Here is a 26,686-nt window from a genome sequence, read left to right as displayed (position 1 = left end):
ATCAAGATTAGAAGATTTGAATCATCATGTGATTGTCACATGATCAATTAAAAATATTTTTTAAAAAAGTCATATAACTTTATGTTTTAATCTTGACTGTTCATGATTAGATCTAATGACATATAATAACTCCTCTCACTCTCACGTAAAAGCTTCATTCTCATATGATACGTACTATATATATGGGTAAGTAAGGATAGGAATATATAGTTTTACTAGTAATGAGTTTCTACATTCCATCCAATTTTGAGAGTTTTAAAATTGATTGTATGCCATGAAATGAGATGGAATGGATTCTATCACATTCATTCCATTTCATCCTCATTTAACATACTCAAATAATAACACATACAAACATCTCACACCATCCCACTACCAACCATCAATTCAAACATACTCTAAAGCAAAATACTCTTACCCTATCATTCGAAGTAGTAAGTTCACCTTGTTTGGTCAACGTGCATGAACGTGATCATAATTTGGAAAAAATGAGGAAGGAAAATAAGAAATCAGAAACAAACTTATCAATATGATACGATTGCACGTGGCAAAACCTATTAATAAGCCTGAAACTTAAGTGCATACCGGCCATTTTGGATAAAAATGATGTATTATTAGAGTTAATATATTAATGTAATTAAAATATAGTATGACTTTGAAATTTAATATATTTTCTTAAATTTATAATAATCACGGTTGATAATAAAATCAATAGCCTTATCGCAAGGTTGGCCATTAAATGTATTACACCACATCAATAGCCACTTGATAAGAATTGCCTCCTATTTATAATACTAACAGACTCTAATTTAATAGCCTTATCGCAAGGTTGGTTTCAGTTAGAACTTTGAGTGTGGATCAACGTTTTGTATTTTTTGTTTCTTTCTAAGAATGGAGTTATGTCAGATACGTAAATCAAGTGTCCTCCAAAATAGCTTTTGGAGCATCCACCAAAGAAGGGAAAAAAACTTCTTTTCGAGGAACTTCCCGGAAGTTGCTTCTACCAACTTCTGGCATTAACCAGAACTTCCCAGGTGATGTAACTGGGGAAAAACATCCAAAAGTTCACTTGAGAATTTACAAGGAAGTTAACTTTTTCCACCACATAACAAAATCAGGACGTATAAAAAGGTCTAATGTGATTAAGTAATTTATACGAATCTCATTAATCATCCCATGAGGGTAAAAATATGTAGTTTGACTAGGATGTGAGAGCAATTTATATTACAAAATTGAATGGGATAATTTTCTCAAAAGTCAAAATCAGGCAAGCGCATATTAGTCGTGAATGTATCAAAATCCTTTCTCAATACTTTGAACAATCCCGAGAAGAACGTATGTAACTATCTAGTGGAAGAATCAACTTCTGGTTGAAGATTATCAGAATGGAAAATCACCTGAAGCAAAAATGATGATGGAGGAAGTAACAGGTTTCGGTTTGCTATACATCATTTGTATGTCACTCAATTTATCAGTGGTAAGTCGTCATACTGCTGCACAAATTGCCCCTGAAAAGATGTAGGATAAACAGTATATATAATTGCAATTTGATCCATTTCAATAGAACCGTGGACGTGGCAAAGTGTGTTTTGAGATATCAGTTTAGTGCAACGTGAACTGACTTCATCTCAATTCATAAGAATTATGTTCACTTTTTATCTCGAAATAAGTGTTAATGTTCATTTACACATACCGACTCTGATCTAACATAGCCTAAATCAATCACCTTTTGCGAGGCGTGTATGGTACGATGCTAAAACTCTTGCTAAGAGAGCACAAAATGGATAGAAAATTTGTAATATTTAACCTGTTCCAGACTAAATGTCTGTTACTCAAGATAAAAGCCTAGGATCAAGATCAATACTACTTCATAACAATAAAGTTAATACACATCCGATATGATTTGTTTAATTAATCCTGTTAGTCGTATTTAATCTCAATCCATTAGAAGTTATCTGATTTAAAATGTCCAATTGCAAAATGGCAATAGTAGTGCTATGTCAATAATCCAACTTGAGCATTTTTTTGCTTGAGAAAAAGTTGTGGTTCATCAAATGTACTATTTGCAAGATCATTCTTTGATTCCAAACCATAATTTTTGAATGGATAAGATCCTAACTCCTGACCATATATAAATGGCAAGCATGTGTGCGAGAGCGAGGGCGGAAAGAAATCATACCTGGGGACCAGGAGGAGCAGCAAAACTTCGTTTCATCAACGTGCATCACATCAAGCCCAATAAACCATGATCCAGTACTTATATCATCATGTGCATATGTACGAAGAATTAATCTGCAAAGCAAACATTTGTTGATCCGGCATACTTAGCTAATAATTACAACCATTCTTAAAACACACAATAAGATGAAGGAAAACTATACCTGTTTATTGAAATAAACTGAGCCAATGCTTTTGAAATGACATAGAGGTCGCCAGAAGCATGTCGAAAGTACCTGCATCAAGCAAGCATGAATATGAATGTCAACAAAGAAAGAAGAGGGAAACAATTTCTGGATCTAGGACAATGATTTAGACAAAGTAGTTTTAGAGTGTTTTTTGGACAAGTTTCTCGTGAGTTGTGATATAATAACTTCATAGAAACTACTACGAGAAAAGTACTAAATAAATTTTTAAAGGTTTTTTCAAAAAAAATTGATTTAAAAAGAATCTGTTATCTTAATAGAAGCACAAAACAATGGACCAGTATTTAGAAAAACTGTTAGAAAATTAATCCCATTTGTCTGAAGCACATAACATTACTGTTGTGATTAGGAGATCACATTTCAAGTCCTAAAATCAACCTCTTGCAAACGTAAGGTAATACTGCCTATAGAATAGACCGACAATAGGTCTTGATGGTGGAAGCTTTATATCATGATTCCTTTTATACCATATAGAGTGTATATGATACTTATGGATACATCATTCTCAGTGGATTTTGTCATTACTCAATTTTTTCACAAGAATCAATCAAAATTTCCACCACCAAAAACTTATATGCTTCAACTTTTTTACAAATTCATTTATCATAATAAATCAAAATTACAATGCTGCTGCATAAGCTCATTGAAGAATTCATTTCATGAGAATGAAACATCTTTTCAAAAGGTATCAGTAGATTTTTCTGAAAAATGAATTTAAAACTGATATGTCACTAAATAAATAAATAAAACTTAGAAATTCTTCTCAGATAAAGAAATATGTCTCATAATATCTTAGAAATGAAAATCTTGACTTTATTATCAACATTCTATCATAAACGAAATAAAATGAACTACGTCTGTATTACTCACGATTTTCCGTCACCAAATTTCCACCAGTCTGGCTCGTACCACTTCTGTGTCCTATAAGATTTAGACAAAATGAGAAAAGGGAAGAAGTTATAGTACCAAAATAAACTATCTTTCTAGCCCAATGAAATGTTTTGACAAGACTCACGGTTCAGAGAAAACTTGGCCTGATTTCATACAACCAATATAAACACGGGGCTTGTCCAAATGAGAAGTTAGTACTCCCCCGAGGGCATCTGAAGAAGAAAGGATAATAATGTTTAGAACCATAACTCCTGTTGAATATGTTGGATATTGTTAAATATCTCAATAACTCCCTTTGCTTATGAAAGTATATCTGAAATCAACTCATGTATGCTTATGAAAGCTTGTTTAATCACAAGAGTATAAAGTTCATTTTCCAGTCTAAACACCTGGTAGAAATTACAAAGCACTCTGGGTGAACATTCAAACAAATAAATGCAATCTGTCAAACTGCTCATTCTTCTCTATTACCTCCTGTTACGCGAATACACCAAACTTCGATATAACTTTATCCAACAAGTGGTTTCATTCTCTAGCCTCTGAAACACTCCTAATTTTTAGGAGAAAACTGTTGATCTGAAGTTGCATGTGCATAATGACAGTGTCGCACAGCAAGTCCTAATAGTCCACTGAATCTATAACTAGAATTGGAAAAGTACTCATACATGTTAATTCGGTAAGCAAAAGAGTCTCTTATGAAGTTTTGAACCCTACCACAGCTAATAGATATGTAATCCAATTGGCTTTGATTAATGTCATCACCTCTGAATCTTCACAATATTCAGGGAATTCGAGAGATTTATATAACTTAGTGGGAGGTTTGAGTCAAGAAATTCCAGCTCATCAGCATATTATCAGTACAAATAATTTCCCTTGTTTGTTTTCATGAAAGGTGTGTTCTTCAGTCCCTCTGAAGTTAATCAATTTACACTGCAAACTGTGGAATATTATCTAATTTTTAAAAGTCTATTGCTTGCAGAAATAAACCTTATGTACTTATATATTTTTCATCAGCAGATAGAATTAAGGGCCACATACCAAGATTAACATAGACATCATCATTGACCTTGGCATAAAATTCAGCATCCCAATTGTCCACCGCATAAATGAAGAACGATTTTATCTTTTTTGCTCTCTCTTCTGGTGCCTCCACTTGATTATCCTGTGAAGTAAAGTAAATGATATGCTAATGACGTAATGATGTTTACTTGTTTCATATATTAAAGTATATGAATACAACTTCATGCCATGCTTCCAAATACCAACCAAGAGTCCATCACCACATCAACTCAATAGGTCCACAATCATAGGGTAAAAACAAACAATGGCCAAAATGTATGCCAACAATATACCAGAAATCTGAGTTTAGAAAAAGAAGCTTGAAACCCACATCTCAATCACACCAAGACTTTTTTGGCATTGAAAAATATATTTGATGTAATTATAAGGTCTGCACATTCAATCATTCCATTTAGTCATATGGGGATTGGGAAAGTAATTAAATCTATTATACCCATCAATTTTTTTTTGCTCATAACTATCATTATAAAAGTTAACATACAAAAGTTCAAAAAAAAAGTTAACATACAAGAATGATGAAGTCATTCGTCTGACTGATTTCTGTTTCAATTTCTTTGTCCAAACTGTCTCCACGGTTTGCACTGTATGGAAGGAAATGTCAATCCAATTAAAAACTAAAAAAGACAATCATTTGCTAAATTTGAATTTGAACATCCAAAACTATACCTTCTTCCTATTACAAATCGCACAATGACACCTTTCTGATCTGCTAGTTTTTTCATAGCAGTACCTGCAAATAGGGCATCAATGAGTTCTAATAAAGCTTCTACAATATTTACGGTATAGAACAAATTACTAATGTGATTGGTTGAACATATAGCTAATGAATAATGATGTTAAATTTTTTAAACAAAAATAAATTATAAAACCACAGAAATAGGTGACAAAGGTTATTAGAGAATCGTGGATAACTTGAAACTGAGATGTGATCAACACCTAGCTCGAGCTGTTATCAAATCTGAGTTCTGATTTCACTACGAATTCACTGCAAATCACCCTAAACCAAAAACAATAACAGAACACTTGATAGTCCTGATTATTCAGTAGTAGCTAACAATCATTGTAATCAGATACCAGCTTTCAAAATGCAAAGCACCTGAAATCTCTAGACACATAGCAGGTGTTCCATTGAATAAAACTGTGAATGCTAATATGCAGTGGTCTTGCAAAAGGAAACCAAGCAAATGAAAAACATACCTGTTGGCATCCATGCCTTGCGGATTGCATCTCGATTCTTTCTTCGGCCAAAGGTTGTCATTACTCCTATCACTGAAAGAACCTTCTTCGTAGGATGCTTCTGCTTTTCATTGTCTCCTGACAAATGCTTTGAAACAAAACCTTCCTTTCTAGCAGCAGTTAGTTCCATCTCAAGGGCAGACAACTTCTTCTGCTGTTCCCTGAAATCAAGGTTGTCAGCAATAATCTCAAATAAAGCTCAATCAATCCCAACCAAATTTGAATTCAGCAACCAAAATGACTTCGGCAAGACCCTAACTATAGGAAGATTACCTGCAGGCTATAACTTTCAGTGTATCATCAACAGATACGGCAGATTGACCCTGAAATCAAATGAACTATGCAACTCCATTAACATCCTAAGACTATTATAACTAAAAATTAAAAATAAACATGCGAGCAATGGCGCTACAAACAACACAAGATATGTTATAAAGTAACCAAAATGAAATTAATAATATTAATACCTATATGAAAACACATATAATGTGCAATGTATGACATGCCATGACTGCAATGAAGAAAACTAAAATCATACCTGACCAGTTCTTTTTTCAAGCTCTTCAACTAAATGCACCCTATTTTCCGCGTCCTGCCACAGCCTGCACATGAAACAGTGTATGAAAAACTCGAACCGCGACCTAAAACTGAACTTCAAAAGACAAATATTGAAGAAGAACGAGAATTTTTCATAGAATAACTAACCGGCCGGCAACATAAACAGTAGCCATTGTAGCGATCATGGCAAACACGAGAGCTGAAACTCGAGATCCAAAAGATTGACCAGATAGCCGGCTTTGCGATCCCCAGCTACGCATTTCTTCAACTTGGAAAAAGTTTCAGAAATTTCTCATGCAATCGACTCGTATTCCTGTACTTTTCCAGATCCGGGGAGATTGATTGTTCTATGTGAAATTTGGATATGGAAACGAAAAGAGGGATCAAATCGATGTTTTGAGAAAGAAAGAAAACTGTTTGGTTGGGCTTTGATGTTTACAAGTTTTAACTAAGAAGACGACGACGTTATAACCGCTCTATCAATGTTGATGAGTCTATGCTTTTTCGGTTACCAGTTTCAACAAAGTATCTGAAAGCTGGGATGAAGAACCACTTTCAGATTCAGATACATACATACATACATACATGTGAATGGATCAGTGCTAATTGCGAGGGAAGAAAGCAAAATACACACGACCTGGCACTCGATGTTCAATTCAATTGACAAGTCTTATTTGAAATAAGTAGATGAACGGGCAATGAACTCATTACTTATAAAAATAAGGGTTAAATATGTTCACATGTCAGTTTTTATATTTTTCGTTTTTATTTTTTCTACGTAACATTTTAAATAACCTTCTTCCCCCCTTACTCTTTCCCATTTCTTCGGAGTTTCTGATGGGTCATCTCCACCACGCCGTTTACAAAGTGCTTCAGGGTTTGTTCTGGGAAGTCAAAGAAGCAAGACATGAGAGAAAACCTGCAGGGCAAAGCGTAGCTGAGGTGAAAAACAAGAGGGTGAAAGCCTCTTTTGCCAATTGGTAAGAAATGGTAGGAGGAAGAGGATAAGATCAAAGAGGTTGACTGGCTAGATTGCTATATCAGTTATCAATATCACAAGTATGGTTAAATCTGTATACTAGTTGACTTATTAGCTGAAGAAGAAAATATTCATTTCACTTCCGTATTAGCTATTTTATAGCATGTTTGGATTAGATTTTTTCATAAGAATGGATTATGAAATCCAAAAGCTACTCACAGTTTTTAAACTTTAAACATGTGAAATAAAATGAAAACAAGGTTTTGCAATTAAAATGTTGACATTACAAATATCTTACTCAACCTTTCTAATCTCCAAAATAACTTGAGTTGGACTAAAATAGTTAGAGATATGCAAAGCTTTTCTTAAAAAAATTAAACTAAACTAGAAGGATTGCCTCACTTAAACAATAAGTTATCTACATATGAGATTTTACAACAAAAAAATAGACCTTATAAGCTTTCTATAAAGATAATTATCATTAAATTTCCAGTCCTATAACTTAAGATACAACCTTTTCAAGTTAACTGTCTTATATCAGAATTCAGAATCTGATACTTCTGGTTTTTTATGAACTGCAATCAAACTATAAGTCCAAAATCGATGAAACTTAACAGTAATATACTTTTATGTATAACCTTTCAAACCCAATTGGTTTCACTCAAATATATAATGTAAACACAGTAATATAACATTGAATTATAAATTACAATGCCTAAGCTAATACAGTAATCATCTCTACTCAGATCAGCTTCATCCTTTTAATACAATCTTCTGGACACTGCTGCATCCCCTTCACAACCTGCACCTTTTTTTACCGGGGAGTCTTGTTTCCCTTGCACCGAGGGCATCTCTCTCTCTCAATAATGACCACACCTGAATATAAGCCAGGGTTAATTACATCTACTAAGCAACTACACTACATTACAAAGTCTAACAATAACATTGCAGGAAGTGATTTACTATTTTTTCTGCTTGTTATTTACTGTTTCCTAAGGTACAAACAACACAGGGCTTGATGAAAAAGTTTTTGGTATATGGAAGAATGAAGAAAGAAACAGATCCCATTCACCAGAGGTAGTATCCAGTTTCTTCAAGTTATCAAAAGAAGGAGAAATCATGATCATTAGGTATGCAGCGAAACAATTAAATTCTCAAGACAGCAGATTCATTGTTCTCTTGTTTCTTAGGTTGAAGTCGCCAATTTTCTTGTTTCAATAACAAAAAAAAATTAAATCACAAATTTTCTTATATATGTGCAAATTCATCCAATCCATCATCAAGTGACAAGAAATAAGAACTGAAAATCTAACATAAGTCAATATCAACAGTGGGTCAAAGACATTGCACAATATCTAGGCATGTACTCTATATCCCTGCAATTTGAAGAAAAGAAGCATTAGATTTATGAACCACTTGAATATTAAAATTAAAAACAGAAACCTGGAAAAGCCTAACAGAGGTTGGTTTTACATGGCAGTAGGCTGTCTAATACTATTATTGAATATTTTTCGATTAAAAACCACATGAATTTGGTGTAGCAAGTGTAATTAAATGACAAGTTGATTTAAATGGTCAAATAATCAAGCCTAAGGGCTAGTGCTAGCAAAACGATAAGAAAATGTCTGAGCAAATACCGGAAAACCAACAACTACATCAAAATTGCAAATCTGGTACCACCAAAAGAAAATAAGATAAATGAAAAGAAACAGAAACGTGATGCATCAAATTTCCCATCAAAATTATCCATAACATTATTGGTTCGGATGAAGGAGAGAATATGTTGAAGAGGAAGGTGTCTGATAAGCTGCTAATCCTACATAATCCTATATTTGCCATAGTGAACATCTTGACAAACAAGAATCAAGATGTTCACTATTGCGAATCCGGGAATATGCAACATGCACATGACTTCCAAAACTAACAATAAGGTAGTTTGTTTTGTTTTTCTAATCAAAGAGGAAATTGTTATCTGCTCTCTATTTTCCTTTGTACGTACTACGTAATATATATAGGGCAAAACCTGGAAACCGTTTCCAAAGTTAAACTTTGTTTGGTTTTAAAATAAATAAGCATTTAATTAAAATAAAATACAGCACATCTAAGTTAGATTCTACACGTTCAAAAAAAAAATTAGATTCTGTTTTGTTTACTTTGTACTTAAAAAAATTTGTTTTGTCGTTTTTCTCTCACCCAAACTGGGCTTTCTGGCCCAAGCATGGTTATATGAAACTGGGCTTTCTGGCCCAAACATTGTCTCTTTTTTAAATAGAATTCTGCGTAGTTCATGATAAAAGAAATATTTAATTTCATTTTATTCCCATTAATTTATATTGTATGTACTTGTTCCGTTAAATGTTTAGCTAGTTAAGTCCTCATTCTTACTTAAAAAAAAGTCCTCATTCTTTTAAAAGTAGGAGAATTTAATCTATCAATTGATTTTCACATAAAAAAAAGTTTCAGTCTTTATTTTTAATTCAAGTATTTTGGTGTTTATGCTGATGGATTGAGAATATAATGTAATTTTATTTTTTGAAAGGTATAATGTAAATTTAAGTAGAGTAAAATTATTTGGGATTTAATTGTAAAACTTTTTAAAATTAAGTAAACCAAGATGTACAATGATATAATCAAATAAATTTGTGAATATTTCACTTTTGAAAAAATTATAATTTGAGATTTTTAAGTAAAGTAAAATTATATTAGAACTTAATTGTAGCAATTTAAAAAATAAAAAAATAAATTCGTTAAAGAATTTTATCTACTTCAATCCAAATACTACAAAGATGTTGTGAATAGTTGGATGACCAATCAAAGTTAGGTGTTTGGGCCACACTAGAAAGTCTATGGGCTTGGCCCATGTGTATTTGTCTTGACCTAATGTTATATATAGAAGGGTGGTTTTTGAAAAGAAAATAAAAACGGGTAGTTGCACCAAGCAACAAAACCCTCATTCTACAGTATTCTCTCTGACTCTCGCTTCTCTCTACCTCTTTCTCCTCTCTCGCCCTCTCACTTGTATTAACTTCTTTTCATAATAAAAGAGACTATTGTTGTATATTATTCTATCTTTATCTTATCTTCATCTAATCTTTTTTATCCTTATAAGAGTTAGGGGACATAAGAGTTGGGGAAATTTGAAGGGATTTTCTGAAACGACTCGTTTAGTGTTAATATAGTTTTAATATTTATTGTTATTATCTTTATTATATATAAGAATGGTAAAAAAAAAAAAAAGGGACCGGGGAGTATAAAAGGGGTTCCGTAACCCACTTCTTAATTTTTTTTAAAAAATAAAAGAAATTGACTACCCACTAAGTCATAAAACCCGTCCAGTACCACTTCCTTCTTCCTTTCTTCTATTCGCAGCGCCGCCTCTGTTCCTTTCTTCCTCAAGTCTGAATTCTCCCCCACCAAAGAACCACTAAACCCCTCCATTAATCCACAGCCTTGAACCAAATTACCATTCGGCCAGTGAAGAGACTTTGGGTATTAATTTGAGTGTTAGGGATTGGTGCTCCAAGGAAGGAGGAGTAGGGTATTCATCGGATCAAGGTGACACCATTGATTCCATTGAGGTATTCCTACTACCCAAAATTTCAATAATAATATTATAGCATAGTTTAGAATTTAGTAGAATTATTTTTAGGGTTTTAGTTACACATTTGAGAATTTTATGGTTGCTCATTAGTAGTATGTCAAAAGGGTTATAAATGCTGAAGGTTTGAGGCTAATTTTTGTGTTCAGATTCGACGACGATAGGGTCGTTCGGTGGTCGTAGGATTGCTTTATTGCTGGAAGCAATTGTGGTTATTCTTCATAGTTGTGAGTGGTTTTCAACTGCTATGACATATTTTTAACAGTCTTATAACTGATTTAATTACTTTATCATATTGCCTATTTATCTAAATTGGGGAAACATGTTTTTATATGTTTGATTATCATTCTTGAACTCTGAAAGCTGATTTTATGAAGCTGATTTGAGCATGTTTTATGAATTGTGGTTAATTTTGAAATTATGAACTTGAAAAGCTTTGATGAGAATTGAAAAGTTGATGTTGAGAATGTTATTTTGAAAACCTTTGATGAGTATTGGAAAGCTGATTTTGAGACTGTTGATGAGACTTGATATGATTTGAAAAAATGGTTTTGGGGATCCTTGATAGAACCTCGTAGCCGTTAGCGGAGGTAACGGCCTAGGTGCACCTAGCTAGTTTGATTCCGGGAGGAGAGGGCTATCCGTTAGATGGAGCCGCCAGTGCACGGAAAGGGCTATCAACGAGATGTAGCTTCCCCCGATGAGATTGATGAGATATGACATGATTCCGGGTGGAGAGGGCTATCCGTTAGATGGAGCCACCTCTTGGGTAAGATAATCCTTAAGAGGAAAGGACTATCAACGAGATGTAGCTTCCCCCAATGACACGATGCGACTTGAGAAAGGAAAGGGCTATCCGCTAGATGGAGCCACCCCTATCGGAGAGGCCATCCCTTAGGAGGAGAGGGCTATCAGCGAGATGGAGCCGCCTCATGGTTCTACATGTGTGACCCTATTAATTATATTTCTGGTTTTATGTTTTTCATATCTGGACATGATTTTAACTGTATTTATTTGAAATGGTTATTGATGAACTTTATGATTTTTGTCAAGTTCATTGTTGAAATGATTTAAACTGGTATTATTGATGATATAAATTGTTTATACTGAGCTGAGAGCGGAAAAAAATCGTGCCTAGTTTGTTTCCCCTTCCTGTTCATGGTGGTTGTTGACTGCTCACTAAGTCTTTGTGACTTACCCCATTTCTTATTTCCCTCCACAGATTTTCAGGCAACTGAGTAGCAGACTGTTGTCAGATTCAGACCATTCGACTTATTTCCTTTAGCAGGTTGTCATATTGGTGTCTTTTATTTAATCCTGGTTATCTGCAGCTATAGGGAGTCCTAGGTGGATTTAGATTTGGGATTGTGATTTATTGTTATATTTTAAGAGTTGGCACTTGAGTGCTCGAGTTGATTTTATATTTCACTTAAAATACTGGTTATGGAAGAACTTATTGGCAGATGTTGTTAATTTGTAACTATTGGAATTACAAAAGAGATTCTAGTGCTTTTATATATGTGTGCAAAGACATTTCGAATAAATTGTTTGGAAAATGATTCTATGAGGAAGAGGCTTGCCAGGCTAGGGTGGTAGTCTGTGCGCCGGTCACGGCTTAGGATTTTGGGTCGTGACAAAGTTGGTATCAGAGCTTTGGCTGTAGGTCCTATTAGCTGCAGACATGAGGTAGTGATGAAATCTTTCTAGTAAATTGTGAACCGCGGCACAACTTACTTCAAAGATGCTATTAATGCCTCATGAGAGACTTAATGTTGTTTCCAAGTGTGATTTGAGTTCGTCCCTCATTCACAAAAATTTGATTCATGTCTTATGTTTGATGAGTATTCTTTGTTCGGTGAGGATGTCACCTAAATTAGGATTTCTACTATAAGACGATTATCTTCTTAGGACCCTCTATAAGGCCTTTGTGGTTGGTAGTGTTCGACAATGTAGTGCAAGCCAAAGGTCGTCGCCGATAGACGTTGGTTGTTCGTTGATGTAGAAAGTGTTAAGGTCCTTATATCGAGAAATGAAATTCATGAATGATAGAGCTTGCTATTGGGTTGAGGGGATTACAACATGATATGAATCAATGTATTGGAGTTGTTATTGGGATTGTCGACCAAGGGTTAGAAAAGAGGAGCAACAACAAGTAGGTGTCATCGGAGAGGTTGATGTCACATTGATTGTTCACGTTAAGCTTAATTCTCATGCTTTCCTAGTACTAGTCAAGCGTGGATCAGAGGTTTATTGATGCTTTTGAGAGTCTATGGAGAGCACTTGGATGCTCATGCATAAGGGTACTAGATTTAACATCGTTGAGTTGGAGCGTGTAGCATATGATTGACGTGATGACTTTAGGTGTACGAGAGTGTTGTGATCACCTCTAATAACATAGGTGACTTTTTCCCATAAATTGATGAATCGTATTCTTCTAGAGATTATCATAGATGGTTCGACTCACATGCTTGAGTTGTTGGAGTAAACTGAGTAGAATGATACCATAGAGTAGTTATAGTAGATAATCTTAAAGCTTTGTGCTGAGTCATAGACTAGATTTTGGGGGGCCTTTATGATCAATTTTTCCTCAAATGCATTTTGCCCGAAATCTACACCTTGTTTGCTTGTCAAATGTTTCAACATGTAAATTTCTTTGGAGAAAGTAGGGTGTGAAATTAATGCTTTCAGATAAGTCATTTTAGGAGGGATTTACATATGGTGGTGGTGTAACTTCCTCTAATCATGGATAAGTGTTAGCAAGAGCGGCTTTAGCATTTTCTTTGACCCCCTACAATACTTGTTAGACAAGCTATGAGTTCTTTTGGCCGAGGTCGTGGAGTATCTAAAACTAATGGTAAATGAGATGGTAGTCTAGGTCAATGGTGTGTTAGGAGAGTCGAGCTCGAGTCTTTGCTTTGACTCATCAAGATGCTTAGGCAACCAATGTCGTGGCAGTAAGTATACTGTTTATATGATCTTGAGATGATTATGTTATGCTTCATGCTAAGGATATATACTCTTTTTATCATTGTAGCCAACTTAGTGAATTATCTTCTTTCCTGAATAAGGCGTTGACCGTTGCTGCACATCTTGAGGAGCATTTGATGGTTGAGTTTGTGCACCATTCTTTTTAAGGTATCGATTGGAGATTGAGAGTTGTTGATAGCCATTATAGCTTAAGACCTGATTGATTTTAATGTGATCTTTGGATATAGATTGGTTAATCTTTCATAAACACTTTGGGTTGTCACGAAGTAATGAAATTTATACTATTTGGAGATTACACATTTTCTGGAGAATGAAGTTGAACACCATAGCATTTGGAGTTAGCAAGTTGCTAAGGAAGGGTTGTCTATAATAATTGGTTTTGGTAAAGATACTCAAACAGCTGAAATGAAACTAAAAGAGATTCTTCTAGTGTGTGATTTTCTGAATGTGTTCCTTGGAGAATTTTCGGGTGTACCATCTAATAAGGGGATAGAGTTTTCCATAAATTTGGTTCCTAACACTAGTTTTGTGTGTGAAGAGAAAGATGGAACTATGCAGTGCACTGTGCAATTATGCACTGGATAATGTACCAATAAATAGCAATATCATTTACCTCACCTACATGAGTTGTTGAGGGCTGCAATGAGGACAATAGTTTTTGAAAACAAAAGGACCTGCGATTTGGGTATCATTTATCAGAGATTAAGAAAGAAGACATTTTGAAGATGAGTTTTGGAACATGATATGAGTTATTACTTATTATTCATGCCTTTGGACTTAGTGATGCCACTGCTGTTTTTATGGATTTAATGAGCCGCATTCATTCTTGGATTATTTACTGATTGTGCTTATTGATTATTCTGGTATATTCCAAAGTATAAGGACTAAAACTAGAAGCTTGTTGATAATAGATTTTGGTTTAGGCTTGCCCATTCCAACTCATTGTTGATTTATGTGCAAATTGGTTTTAGTTTGAATAGAGATTTGGTTGGTGATGTTAAACATGATCATGGTCAAGATTTGTAGATGGCAAAGAGGATAAAGGATTTCTAAGGTGAAAGGGTTCCACATTTTTTTTTCAAGACTCTAGTGATATTTTACAACTTGTATGATAGTTGGGTATGCCTAATGTAGATAGTTCGAGGAGGAAAATATTAGAGAATACTCATAATCATGCTTTCACCATTCATTTAGGTTCTAGTAAAATGTATCAAGGTGTGAAAGGTTTTATTGGTGGGAAATGACGAAGAAAGACATTAAAAAAAAATTTGTTTTAGCAAGTCAGCAGGGAAGGATAAACACAAAAGCAAGAAATGTTCCTTCAATCTATTTAAGATACCATAGAGGAAGTTGGAAGGTACTATTATGAACTTGGGGATAGGTTTCCTTAGAAATTTAATGTGTATGATTTTGTATTGATGAAGTATGGACACTTCTTGCTTATGAATAGCATTTATACTACAACTCTGTATACTAAGATTTACCTTGGATGAGATCATTTGCTTGCATGATGTAAGCGTGTCTATAATTTTAGATCAAGGAGTTTAATGGAGTGCACTATTTTAGAAGATTTTCAAAGTTGTTGTGTGACCTCACTTAACTTTGAGCACAATTTAGTATCCAAAAAACTCAGATAATTTAAGAGGACTATTCAGACCTTGTGGATACAACATGCTTGTGTTTTATAATTTAAAAGGGGTTTGGAATTGAGCTGGTTTTGATGGAATTTAACAACTATTAGTCTAGCACACAAATGACACCATTTGAGGCCTTATTTGGTAGGCAAGACGGATTAGTAATAGGTTGGTTTGAGGTGGAAGAAGCTAAGTTTGTAGACTCTTAGAACTTATCCAAGATACAATAGAGATATGTTAAGATGGTTTGAAATCATTGGTTACAATTTAGAGTGTGCAACAGTCTTATGTTGATAGGAGGCGACGCCCTTTAAAGAATGGAGTTAGTGACCATGTGCTCTGGTGCGTCTCTCTAATGAAAGAAGTATGATGGTTTGGTAAAACTGGAAAGCTAAGTCCAAAATTCGTCGGACTTAGAGAGGGTTCGATTGACACTTCTACAAGATCCTTTGTAGTTTATACAGTTTTTTTTCATGTTTTTTATGCTTCAGAGGTACTCATATGATTCTTATCACATTATTCATCATGAGGATATACAACTAGATGAACATGTATCTTATATGGAGCAACTGGTAGCCATGGTTGAAATAAGGGTGGAAAATCTACGTTCTAAGTACATTGGACATCAGATTAGTGAAAGTTCTTTAGCAAAAAGATGACTGGGGAAATTGAGGTAATCATGTACTTTAAAATTCGAGGACGAATTGTTCTAAGGAGGGAAGATTGAAACAACTCGTTTAGTGTTAATATAGTTTTAATATTTATTGTTATTATCTTTATTATATATAAGAATGGTAAAAAAAAAGGGGACCAGGGAGTATAAAAGGGGTTCACGTAACCCACTTCTTAATTTTTTTTAAAAAATAAAAGAAATTGACTACCCACTAAGTCATAAAACCCGTCCAGTACCAATTCCTTCTTCCTTTCTTCTATTCGCAGCGCCGCCTCTGTTCCTTTCTTCCTCAAGTCTGAATTCTCCCCCACCAAAGAACCACTAAACCCCTCCATTAATCCACAGCCTTGAACCAAATTACCATTCGGCCAGTGAAGAGACTTTGGGTATTAATTTGAGTGTTAGGGATTGGTGCTCCAAGGAAGGAGGAGTAGGGTATTCATCGGATCAAGGTGACACCATTGATTCCATTGAGGTATTCCTACTACCCAAAATTTCAATAATAATATTATAGCATAGTTTAGAATTTAGTAGAATTATTTTTAGGGTTTTAGTTACACATTTGAGAATTTTATGGTTGCTCATTAGTAGTATGTCAAAAGGGTTATAAATGCTGAAGGTTTGAGGCTAATTTTTGTGTTCAGATTCGACGGCGATAGGGTCGTTCGGTGGTCGTAGGATTGCTTTATTGCTGGAAGCAATTGTGGTTATTCTTCATAGTTGTGAGTGGTTTTCAACTGCTATGACATATTTTTAACAGTCTTATAACTGATTTAATTACTTTATCATATTGCCTATTTATCTAAATTGGGGAAACATGTTTTTATATGTTTGATTATCATTCTTGAACTCTGAAAGCTGATTTTATGAAGCTGATTTGAGCATGTTTTATGAATTGGTATGAGAAGAAAATGACATTGGGTTAATTTTGAAATTATGAACTTGAAAAGCTTTGATGAGAATTGAAAAGTTGATGTTGAGAATGTTATTTTGAAAACCTTTAATGAGTATTCGAAAGCTGATTTTGAGATTATTGATGAGACTTGATATGATTTGAAAAAATGGTTTTGGGGATCCTTGATAGAACCCCGTAGCCGTTAGCGGAGGTAACGGCCTAGGTGCACCTAGCTAGTTTGATTCCGGGAGGAGAGGGCTATCCGTTAGATGGAGCCGCCAGTGCACGGAAAGAGCTATCAACGAGATGTAGCTTCCCCCGATGAGATTGATGAGATATGACATGATTCCGGGTGGAGAGGGCTATCCGTTAGATGGAGCCGCCTCTTGGGTAAGATAATCCTTAAGAGGAAAGGACTATCAACGAGATGTAGCTTCCCCCGATGACACGATGCGACTTGAGAAAGGAAAGGGCTATCCGCTAGATGGAGCCACCCCTATTGGAGAGGCCATCCCTTAGGAGGAGAGGGCTATCAGCGAGATGGAGCCGCCTCATGGTTCTACATGTGTGACCCTATTAATTATATTTCTGGTTTTATGTTTTTTATATCTGGACATGGTTTTAACTGTATTTATTTGAAATGGTTATTGATGAACTTTATGATTTTTTTCAAGTTCATTGTTGAAATGATTTAAACTGGTATTATTGATGATATAAATTGTTTATACTGAGCTGAGAGCGGGAAAAAATCGTGCCTAATTTGTTTCCCCTTCCTGTTCATGGTGGTTGTTGACTGCTCACTAAGTCTTTGTGACTTACCCCATTTCTTATTTCCCTCCACAGATTTTCAGGCAACTGAGTAGCAGACTGTTGTCAGATTCAGACCATTCGACTTATTTCCTTTAGCAGGTTGTCATATTGGTGTCTTTTATTTAATCCTGGTTATCTGCAGCTATAGGGAGTCCTAGGTGGATTTAGATTTGGGATTGTGATTTATTGTTATATTTTAAGAGTTGGCACTTGAGTGCTCGAGTTGATTTTATATTTCACTTAAAATGCTGGTTATGGAAGAACTTATTGGCAGATGTTGTTAATTTGTAACTATTGGAATTACAAAAGAGATTCTAGTGCTTTTATATATGTGTACAAAGACATTTCGAATAAATTGTTTGGAAAATGATTCTATGAGGAAGAGGCTTGCCAGGCTAGGGTGGTAGTCTGTGCGCCGGTCACGGCTTAGGATTTTGGGTCGTGACATTTTCTAACTCACTAACAACTAACCACTAACATCTGTCTATAAAAAAAAACAGCAAAAAAAAGAAACAAAGAATATCATTTTTTTTTTGAAACTGCTCATATTATTACGACTAAGACAAAGGCCCAAGGGGCAACAAGTCACGACTTACAAACTTCATAACGGTCGATGGAACATCCTCCACCCAAACACAATAGCCAAAATCAAAAACATTACGAGCTTAAAAGTCCGCTACACTATTACCACTACGACGAACAAAGCTTAAAGTAAGAAACTCAAAACAAGAAGACAAAGCACAAGCATCACCAACCATTGCAGCCAAATAAGATCCCCCTTCGCCATTCTTCTTCCACATCTAGAACAAGGAGAGGCAATCTGTTTCCGCCACCACCCTCCGAAGACCAAGGTCAATCGCGAGCTTAAGGGACCACAGAAGAGCTCCCGCTTCAGCCAAGACTGCCGAATGCACACAAACATGACTCATAGTCGCTGCAACAATCACCGCACCATCACTATCCCTGGCTATCATTCCCAGTCCATCTCTCCCATATGTGCCGAAAGATGCGTCAAAATTAAGCTTGTAGACACCTGGACTTGGTCGCTGCCAATGCGAGGGCTGATGACGCTGCTGTGGTGGTCCCCGAACTGGTGCTGGAGCCATTGGAGCCAAGTGCTACATCCTAACGAGAATCCTCTCTACCGTGAACGGATCACCATCAAACACCTAACGATTTCGAGCGTCCCAAACTGCGTACAGGAACGTGCAAAACTTCCCTCACCTCTGCATCAGTATCAGAACATAGCTGCTGCAAAAATCCGCCCAAGCTGGTCACATCATCTGAAATACGAACCCGCAGTGCAGAAGCAAACCAGGCACGCCTAGACACTGGACAATGCAGAAAAATATGCTCGATAGTCTCCTCAGCACTCTCACAACCTGGACAAACAGAAGAATCCACCACTCCCCTCTTCAACAGGCTTGATTTCACTAGAACTCACCCCTTGCAAGCCCTCCACGAAAGCTCCTTGCACCTGGGCAAAACTGTCGACCTCCATAAGCCATTCCAGAAAGACGGAGTGAGCTGACCCATGGATGAGGAGACGGTGCTTCCCCCGTTTTAATTCCCATCACAAACCGGTACCCCAGCTTGGTAGAGTAATGACCGTTCTGGGCCTCAGGCCAAAACAACATATCAGGACAACGAACAGCTGGTAACATAATTGCCAAGACAGAGGCAACAATTTCCTGAGGAAATAACATCTCCAGCAAAGAACGGTTCCACCCCCCGTGGAGGGAAGAAATCATATGAGCTACATGAGTAATGCCAAAGTCTGAGGCCACCCCATGATTATAAACTAGGGGTCCCATTACGGAGCCATCGATCTTCCCAGATACGAACTAACTCACCATCCCCAACTTTCCACATCCCACCCCATTGGAAAATCCAACTAACCCCATTAATACTAATCCGTGCATAAGAGGGTATGAACCCTCGAGTAGCACCACACATATCAGTCTGTGGGAAATAAAGTGCCTTGAAAATCCTCCCCACAAGGGAGCCCGGGTTAGTATACAGCCGCCACCAATTTTTAGCCACTAAAGCTTGATTAAAAGACTTAAAGTCGTGAAAACCAAGTCCGATGTATTTTTATATTTTTTCTCTTTTCCAATATGCTCCTATATCATCAAAATGTTTGTAATAAAATAACTTTAAAGTTTTTCGATGAAAAAAAAAAACTTTGAAATGACAATATAAATAACTTAAAAAGATATTCAACCATATACCGTAAAAAAATTACATAAGAATAACAAAAAATTGTTTCAAAATAAAAATAAAAAATGGATAAGGATAAGATAAATATATAACAAAAGATTAAAATAATTATAAAAATGCGAAATCTCAAGAAATGGATGAATGCATACGGTAATTATCCAAAATATGACAATCCTATGGTAATTTTTTGATAATCAAAGCCTATTCACTCCCCCCCCCCCCCCTCTTCCCCAACTTTCAATCTTCCAAAATATGACAATCCTATGGTAACTTTATTCCCTTTTGAGAAATTCAGACTGTGTTGAAGACCTAACTTCACTATTTGATGCCTTTCCAAATGCTGCTGAATGTGAGTCAAGTCTCCTAGATAACTAGATTTCTCATTCATTCCATTAATACATGTTTGTGTTCTGTTCATGCAGGGTTCATGAGAAAACGTCATGCAATACTAACATGTATATTGAATATTTACTACATATTTGTAGAGCCTATGCTCAAACCACTACTAGATGGGTACATAAAGCTATGGGTTTCATGGTTCGATTGCTTATCACATTAGTAGCCATCATCATCAGAACCGCTGTTCCACATGTCTCCAACAATGAAAGAGCAAGCAAGGGTCCTATAACTGGTGGAAGATGGAGGCCGGCTAAAGGAAACTATTGGGTCAATCATCTCCTTAGTACACCAGGTTCGTTCTCTTGTTTCTTAGCTGTTGAAGTCGCCAGTTTACCTATTTCAATAACAAAATTATATTTCACAAACTTTCTTATTGTTAGGAAAAACATTTGGATCGCAAAGAGTATAATGGAGCGAGAACCTAAAGCCATATATAAGAATAAGCACATAAAACTTTGGTCATCTAGTTCGGTAAATTCTGCCTACCTATGTAGCTATAGAGTAACTATAGTTCTCTTCATTGATTTGTATAATCAATTACTCGGCAATTGCAATTTCTCTCAATTACACAATTGCCTCTTGTGTTGCTTTAGAGTTACAATGTTATCAAATTTATAGTAAATTCTACTGATACTTATCTTACAATAAAATCCCCTTAAACTCTATCATAATCTCCTTAAATCATCATATCCTAATAAACTAAAAATTTAAGCTCAAAATTGAAAACACATATGAATAGCGACATTAATGACATTGAGCAATACCCTGTGATCTATTGACCGGGTACATTTGCTTGAATATGTTTTTTGCAATTGCAACACGTCCTTCACCAACTAGGAGCTTTTTACAAATCTTATAACAAGCATAGGCATCAAGGCAAGCGTACGCAAGCCCTTCACTAAGGTTAACATGCTTGCATTGATGCATTTGGTTCTTTTAAGACCTAGCTATGAGCTTCTTTGCCAAACATTTTAGTCCTGGTGAAAAAACTGACCATGACATCATGTTGTTCAGATTTTAAATATAAAACTTAACCACAACCCAAAGAAATTTGAACTCGAAATGTGTCATGATGTTTCTGAGCGGCTTGGGAATATAATCTATGTGATATATAGTTTGAAGATTAGGCATTTATCCTCAATACATTGTTGTAGAACTGTCGGATTCCATCCATTCAGTGTCCAACCCAACTACCATTTGGCTTTCACCATGCGTGAATGAAACTTGTTGAACCCATTCCTCTGCTACTCTGGCGCTGTGTGTCAAAGTTTATGTTTGTCAAACTTCCAACATCTGTGATCTTTGACTCATCAACTTCCAAGTACATGGTGCTCCTTGAGTCTCAGAATGATAGTTCAAGTAGTAAGAAGTAAGAGTTGAGGACATAAGGGTTGGGTGAGATAAGGGTGAAGGGTCCCGGGTTCGAACCCGAATGAAAGATTAATTTACTATCATTTCTAACAACTAACATTTGCCTATAAAAAAAAATTGTGCTCCTTGATAGATTAACCATTGAAACAACTTTGACAGACAAAGCAACAGTAGTAGAAAAATGAGTTCTCAAAACGGTAGTTGGGTTGGACACTGAATGAATGTGTGCCCAAAACAAAAAGGCAAAAGCGGACCACTTCAAAGCTAATGAATCGGTAACATCAAAACAGAAAGAGAAAAATGTCAAAGAACATCCACATCCACATGTTATCTAATATTTTTGAGACGTCACTCTGAAAAGTGAGGCACTCAAACACCACACACTCGTGCACAAATTTCCAAGTCATCTTTTCTTTTAAATTATTCCTTCTCTCTCTTCATATGTTTCCCGGTGATTCACACGCGCCTCCTACTGCATCGTTTTCTTCTTTGCCATATTATTCTCACCTCCACATAACTATCACCTCGGTTTAAGCTCCAATTCTCCCTAAATCTCGCTTAACAACTCTCATCGCCCCAATCATCTCCCAAATCCTTGATTCTCAGCAAATCTGTTAACTCTCGCAACCTCAAATCCCTAATTACCAGCCTCCCGTTTTTGTTTTCTCTATTCAAAGTTATCCATTTCAACATACCTTTCTTTTTCGATCAACCATCCTTCACTCTCAATCTATTTGCAATTTCAGAAGGTACTATTTCTTTTCTATCTCAACCATTACTCATTCTGTCACGACCCATAAACCTAAGCCGTGACCGGCGCATAAGCTACTACCATAGCCTAGCAAGCCTGCTTTCACACAACTTATTTCTGTAATACCACTTATGAAAATGAACAGTTTAACAATAATTGGACAGAGTTTCCTTTGTATTTCTTCATTTCCCAAAATATCAAGACCTGCCAATGAGGTTCAAAATCCAGCCAAGGATCTAAATATAAACATGTCCACTATCCAAGAGTTAACATCATCAAGTACATCAAGTTTTTTACACTTTACAAAATATGACTATTACATATTCCTTATAGTTGCAGAATACCAAAAAGATCAACAAAACATCACCATGGCCACCAATCAAAGGAGGCCTACAAAAAAGGAAGTAACTGTACAATCTACAACTGAAGCAGCCTCCTACACAGCTGCCTGCGAATCTGAAATGGAAATAAGGGAGGGGTAAGTCACAAAGACTTAGTGAGGGCCTATTAACCACCATGAACTAGAAGGGGGGACATCATAAGCACGATTTGTTTCTCTTTAAAACTCAGGATAAATATGACAATTGATCAAGTCAAGTAATTTAAATCACTTTCATAAAACATGTATGTTATGGCAAAAGCTTCATGCTTTACTATCTCAAATCAATATCAAATTAACATAGAGAAAACTTAAAGAATCATAGAATGCGGTTAAATCATTTTAAATTTATAAAATCACTCAAAATTTGATAATTCAATCCAGTAGGGTCACACATGAGAGAACCAAAGTCATGAGGCGGCCCCATCTCGTTGATAACCCTTTCCTCCTACGAGGTGGCCTTTCCCCTAAGGGCGGCTCCATCTAACGGATAGCCCTTTCCTTTCTTAAGTCACATCGCATCATCGGGGGAAGCTACATCTCGTTGATAGCCCTTTCCTCTTAAGGATTGTCTTATCCAAGAGACGGCTCCATCTAACGGATAGCCCTCTCCGCCCGGAACCGTGACATATCTCATCAATCTCATCGGGGGAAGCTACATCTCGTTGATAGCCCTTTCCGTGCACTGGCGGCTCCATCTAACGGATAGCCCTCTCCACCCGGAATCAAATAACTAGGTGCACCTAGGCCATTACCTCCGTTAACGGCTACGGGGTTCTAACATGAATTCCAAAAATAATCTTTCAAAACCATAATCAATCTCATATCAAAGTTTCATATATGATTATTCTCAATAATCATCAAGCTCATCAAAATGTCATGTTCAATATCACATGATTCAATATACAAAGTTGTAACTTCATAGCTTGTAACAATACATAAACTTTCTCAAATTTATCTATTCAAACACATAACCTTGAATAAACCATTTAAAAGATAGTCAAGTGAATGAAAGGATGTTCCCCCAATTTTAAATAAATAGACATCTCCTAGTTATAATAAAATAGTTAAAACCATAAAACATAGAGTAATTAAAATATGTCACAATGATCATAAACCACTCACAACTATGAAGGATCAAGAGAAGTGCTCCCAACAACTTCAAGATGCCCGGATGAGTTCGTGGTTGGCAAATCTGAACACCAACAATAGATTTCAACTCGTTAAGAACTTAATTTAACTATCTATTATCCAAAAACAACCATGAAATCCCTAATTGTGAGCTCAAATCCCTAAAATTAATTTACCCATAACTATCATACACTAGAATACCAATCTTTAGGATTTTTGGGTTATGAAAATACCTCATTGAGCTTAAGTGAATACTCTTTATGGGGTGGGTAAACTTCTCCTCTCTTAGAGCATAATCCCTAGCACCCAAAACTGACCCAAAAGCTTCCCATGTGAACCATCAAGCCTCTTCTTCAAATACTTGTAGTTTATGGTGGGTATTAGTGTAGCTCTTTGGTGAAGAAGAAAGAAATTGATGAAGAAGTGATTTAGAGGAGAAGCTATTGTCGAAGGAGAGGAAAATGGGAAAAGTGAAAGGAGAAAGGGAAAGTGGTGGGGTGGGTCGGTTACCATTTCTTTTTATTAAATGCTGTTTTTTTTTTTTAAAAAAACCAAACGGTGCGTTTCACATTCTCTGATGCCTCTTTATTCACAAAAAGTTTTCTCCCCATCTCCTCTACTGATTTCAAATTCAAAAACTCTCAAACTCAAAAAATCTGATACTATTTTTATTCCCCTTTGTCTTGCAGGCTTCTTATTGCGACTTGATGCTCACTCACCTAGCAACAACTGATTCATGTATCAGGTACTCTTCACTCCTAAGTTGTTAGTTTATATTTTTAGTGATCTGATTTATTTACTTTTATATGGTTTTTGGACTTCTTAACTGAATTTGTTCTTTTTTATTTGACCAATATCACCGTTTTCTCTATTTAACTCTTGGTTTGGATATTGGTTCTTTTGTTTGTATTTAGTTCGAAACCAGTAAACTGTGGTTTTTCATAAAGAAATTTATTACTTTATATTTCTTTAAAGGCTTAATTACAACTTTGGTCTCCGACGTTTACCAATGCCACGATTTTGGTCCCCCACCTAATTTAATTACATGGATGGTCCCCGACATTGTAAGTCGTGTGCAACGTTAGTCCTACCATTTATTTCTTAATGGAGGAGACTTACGTGGACGTCTAGTTGGAGAGAAAAAGGAGATCTGAGGAGAGAGGGAAGCACGTAAACTCATGTGAACCTTATATGAACTCATTATACCCAAATCTGAAACCCTAGGGATCTAAATCGCGTTACCTTCTTCGTTCCAGGGAGGTCAAGGGTTTGGGTATAATGGGTTCAGATAAGGGTCACGTGATACTCACGTGCTTCCCTCTCTCCTCATACCTCCTTTCTCTCTCCAACTGGACGTCCACGTAAACCTCATCCATTAAGAAATAAACGGTAGGACTAACGTTGCACACAGCCTACAACGTCGGGGACCATCCATGTAATTAAATTAGGTGGGAGACTAAAATCGTGGCATTGGTAAACGTCGGGGACCAAAATTGCAATTAAGCCTTCTTTAAATAAGCTTTTGTATGTCTTGCTCAAATTTGGATTGGGATTTATGTGTTCCCTTAAACTTTTTTTAAGGTTTCTATCACCGATTTCTCTGCAGTAGAAAACTATGAATTCATGGTTATGGGATATGAAAGCTTATCAATTCAAAGAGTCAAGCAAACTTAGAGTAGTGGGATGTAGAAATTTAGTTTATGTTAGTTGTCGGTCAATGAAATATTGATTTGCCAATCTAAAAGTATCATTTTTATTAGAAGTTAGAGTACATAATATTGGTTCAGAATTTGCATGAGTTCCAATGTGTCAAAGAATGTGTTTTGATTATCGGACAATTGTATTTTTAATGTGTTAGACATAGATTTACAGAGGAGATATTTTGGGGACGGATCATATAGGGCCTGTTTGTTTCCTATTTTCAAAACAGTTTTCAGTTTTTGAAAACTGAAAACCTGTTTGGTATGACCTGTTTTCAAAAACTGTTTTTGAAAATAGTTCTCATTTCAGTTTTTAAAACTAAAAAACTAAAACAGTTAAAAGATGTTTTTAGTTTCAGTTTTTAGTTTTCAGATATCAGATTTCTAAATGTTGCAAAACATGGCATTTAACCTGTTTTCTTCTTCTGAAAACTGTTTTTAAAATTTGTTTCTGAAAATTGTTTTAAAAACTGAAAAACAAAAGGCTAAAAAGTATTTTTGGCCCCTGATGTTTCAAGTTTGTGCAAATTCTGCCCCTACTCTATTTTTGTCGACGTTTCTACCCCTCATGTTTTTAAACAGTGCACCGTCTACCCCTTCGTTAGTAAGGCTTTCTTATGAGAGGTTCCTGAGTGGATTGGAGAGATGAAGAGGAGTATATGAAGTTGATGATGATCAAGGAAATGATATAAATTAAATTTGCTTGATGTATATATCAATTATATATGTAATTGAACTGGTTAAATGCATGTTTTGCTACTTAGAGGTCTTGAGTTTGAATCTTTCATGCCGCCTTTTTCCAATTTCACTTGTAATTTCCACGTGGCAGGTCAAAAAAATATGTAAAAAAAAGCCAAATCAGCTTATTCCGTTAGTTTTTTATCGTCTGACTGACGGAGGGGTAGACGGTGCACTGTTTGAAAACATGAGGGGTAGAAACATCAACAAAAATAGAGTAGGGGCAGAGTTT

At 35.7% G+C, this 26,686-nt stretch overlaps 1 protein-coding gene and 2 long non-coding RNA genes across 7 annotated transcripts; 1 reads left to right on the top strand and 2 right to left on the bottom strand.

The window, feature by feature from the left end:
• Positions 1-1,122: 1,122 nt before the first annotated feature.
• On the bottom strand, positions 1,123-7,228 carry LOC130741221 (hydroxyproline O-galactosyltransferase HPGT1-like). 3 transcript variants are annotated; one of them, XM_057594054.1, is made up of 13 exons: positions 6,628-7,216; positions 6,336-6,535; positions 6,169-6,232; positions 5,904-5,953; positions 5,592-5,791; positions 5,061-5,124; positions 4,903-4,975; positions 4,353-4,476; positions 3,439-3,526; positions 3,294-3,344; positions 2,382-2,453; positions 2,180-2,292; positions 1,123-1,508 (listed from the first exon to the last, which is right to left on the bottom strand). In XM_057594054.1, the coding sequence occupies exons 2-13, from the start codon at positions 6,446-6,448 to the stop codon at positions 1,486-1,488; spliced, it is 1,035 nt and encodes a 344-aa protein (XP_057450037.1). In that variant the 5' UTR covers positions 6,449-6,535; positions 6,628-7,216; the 3' UTR covers positions 1,123-1,485. The 3 variants fall into 3 exon arrangements, with proteins under 3 accessions (XP_057450037.1, XP_057450036.1, XP_057450038.1); XM_057594053.1 differs by having other exon boundaries at positions 6,336-7,216; XM_057594055.1 differs by lacking the exon at positions 1,123-1,508 and having other exon boundaries at positions 2,179-2,292; positions 3,294-3,337; positions 6,336-7,228.
• A 3,227-nt stretch (positions 7,229-10,455) lies between these two features.
• On the top strand, positions 10,456-18,143 carry LOC130741220 (uncharacterized). 3 transcript variants are annotated; one of them, XR_009020345.1, is made up of 5 exons: positions 10,456-10,745; positions 10,915-10,992; positions 16,327-16,535; positions 16,705-16,782; positions 17,799-18,143. It is a non-coding gene; the product is annotated as an uncharacterized LOC130741220 (long non-coding RNA). The 3 variants fall into 3 exon arrangements; XR_009020346.1 differs by lacking the exon at positions 16,327-16,535; XR_009020344.1 differs by lacking the exons at positions 16,327-16,535; positions 16,705-16,782; positions 17,799-18,143 and adding an exon at positions 11,988-12,324 and having other exon boundaries at positions 10,462-10,745.
• A 4,508-nt stretch (positions 18,144-22,651) lies between these two features.
• On the bottom strand, positions 22,652-24,523 carry LOC130741219 (uncharacterized). The gene is made up of 3 exons (XR_009020343.1): positions 24,250-24,523; positions 24,011-24,080; positions 22,652-22,962 (listed from the first exon to the last, which is right to left on the bottom strand). It is a non-coding gene; the product is annotated as an uncharacterized LOC130741219 (long non-coding RNA).
• Positions 24,524-26,686: the final 2,163 nt, after the last annotated feature.

This window comes from Lotus japonicus, chromosome 2, assembly GCF_012489685.1.
Source record: "Lotus japonicus ecotype B-129 chromosome 2, LjGifu_v1.2".
Lineage (NCBI taxonomy): Eukaryota > Viridiplantae > Streptophyta > Magnoliopsida > Fabales > Fabaceae > Lotus > Lotus japonicus.
Note: the sequence above shows the minus strand (reverse complement) of the source record. Positions and strands in the feature narration are given on the sequence as shown.

Excerpts from the sequence above, each read along its gene's own strand:
- LOC130741221 (XM_057594053.1), bottom strand. The coding sequence starts at position 6,448 with ATGCGTAGCTGGGGATCGCAAAGCCGGCTATCTGGTCAATCTTTTGGA. Across the intron at positions 5,792-5,903 it reads CTGAAAGTTATAGCCTGCAG|GGAACAGCAGAAGAAGTTGT; the intron begins GTAATCTTCCTA and ends CCTTGATTTCAG. Across the intron at positions 4,976-5,060 it reads CGATTTGTAATAGGAAGAAG|TGCAAACCGTGGAGACAGTT; the intron begins GTATAGTTTTGG and ends CCTTCCATACAG.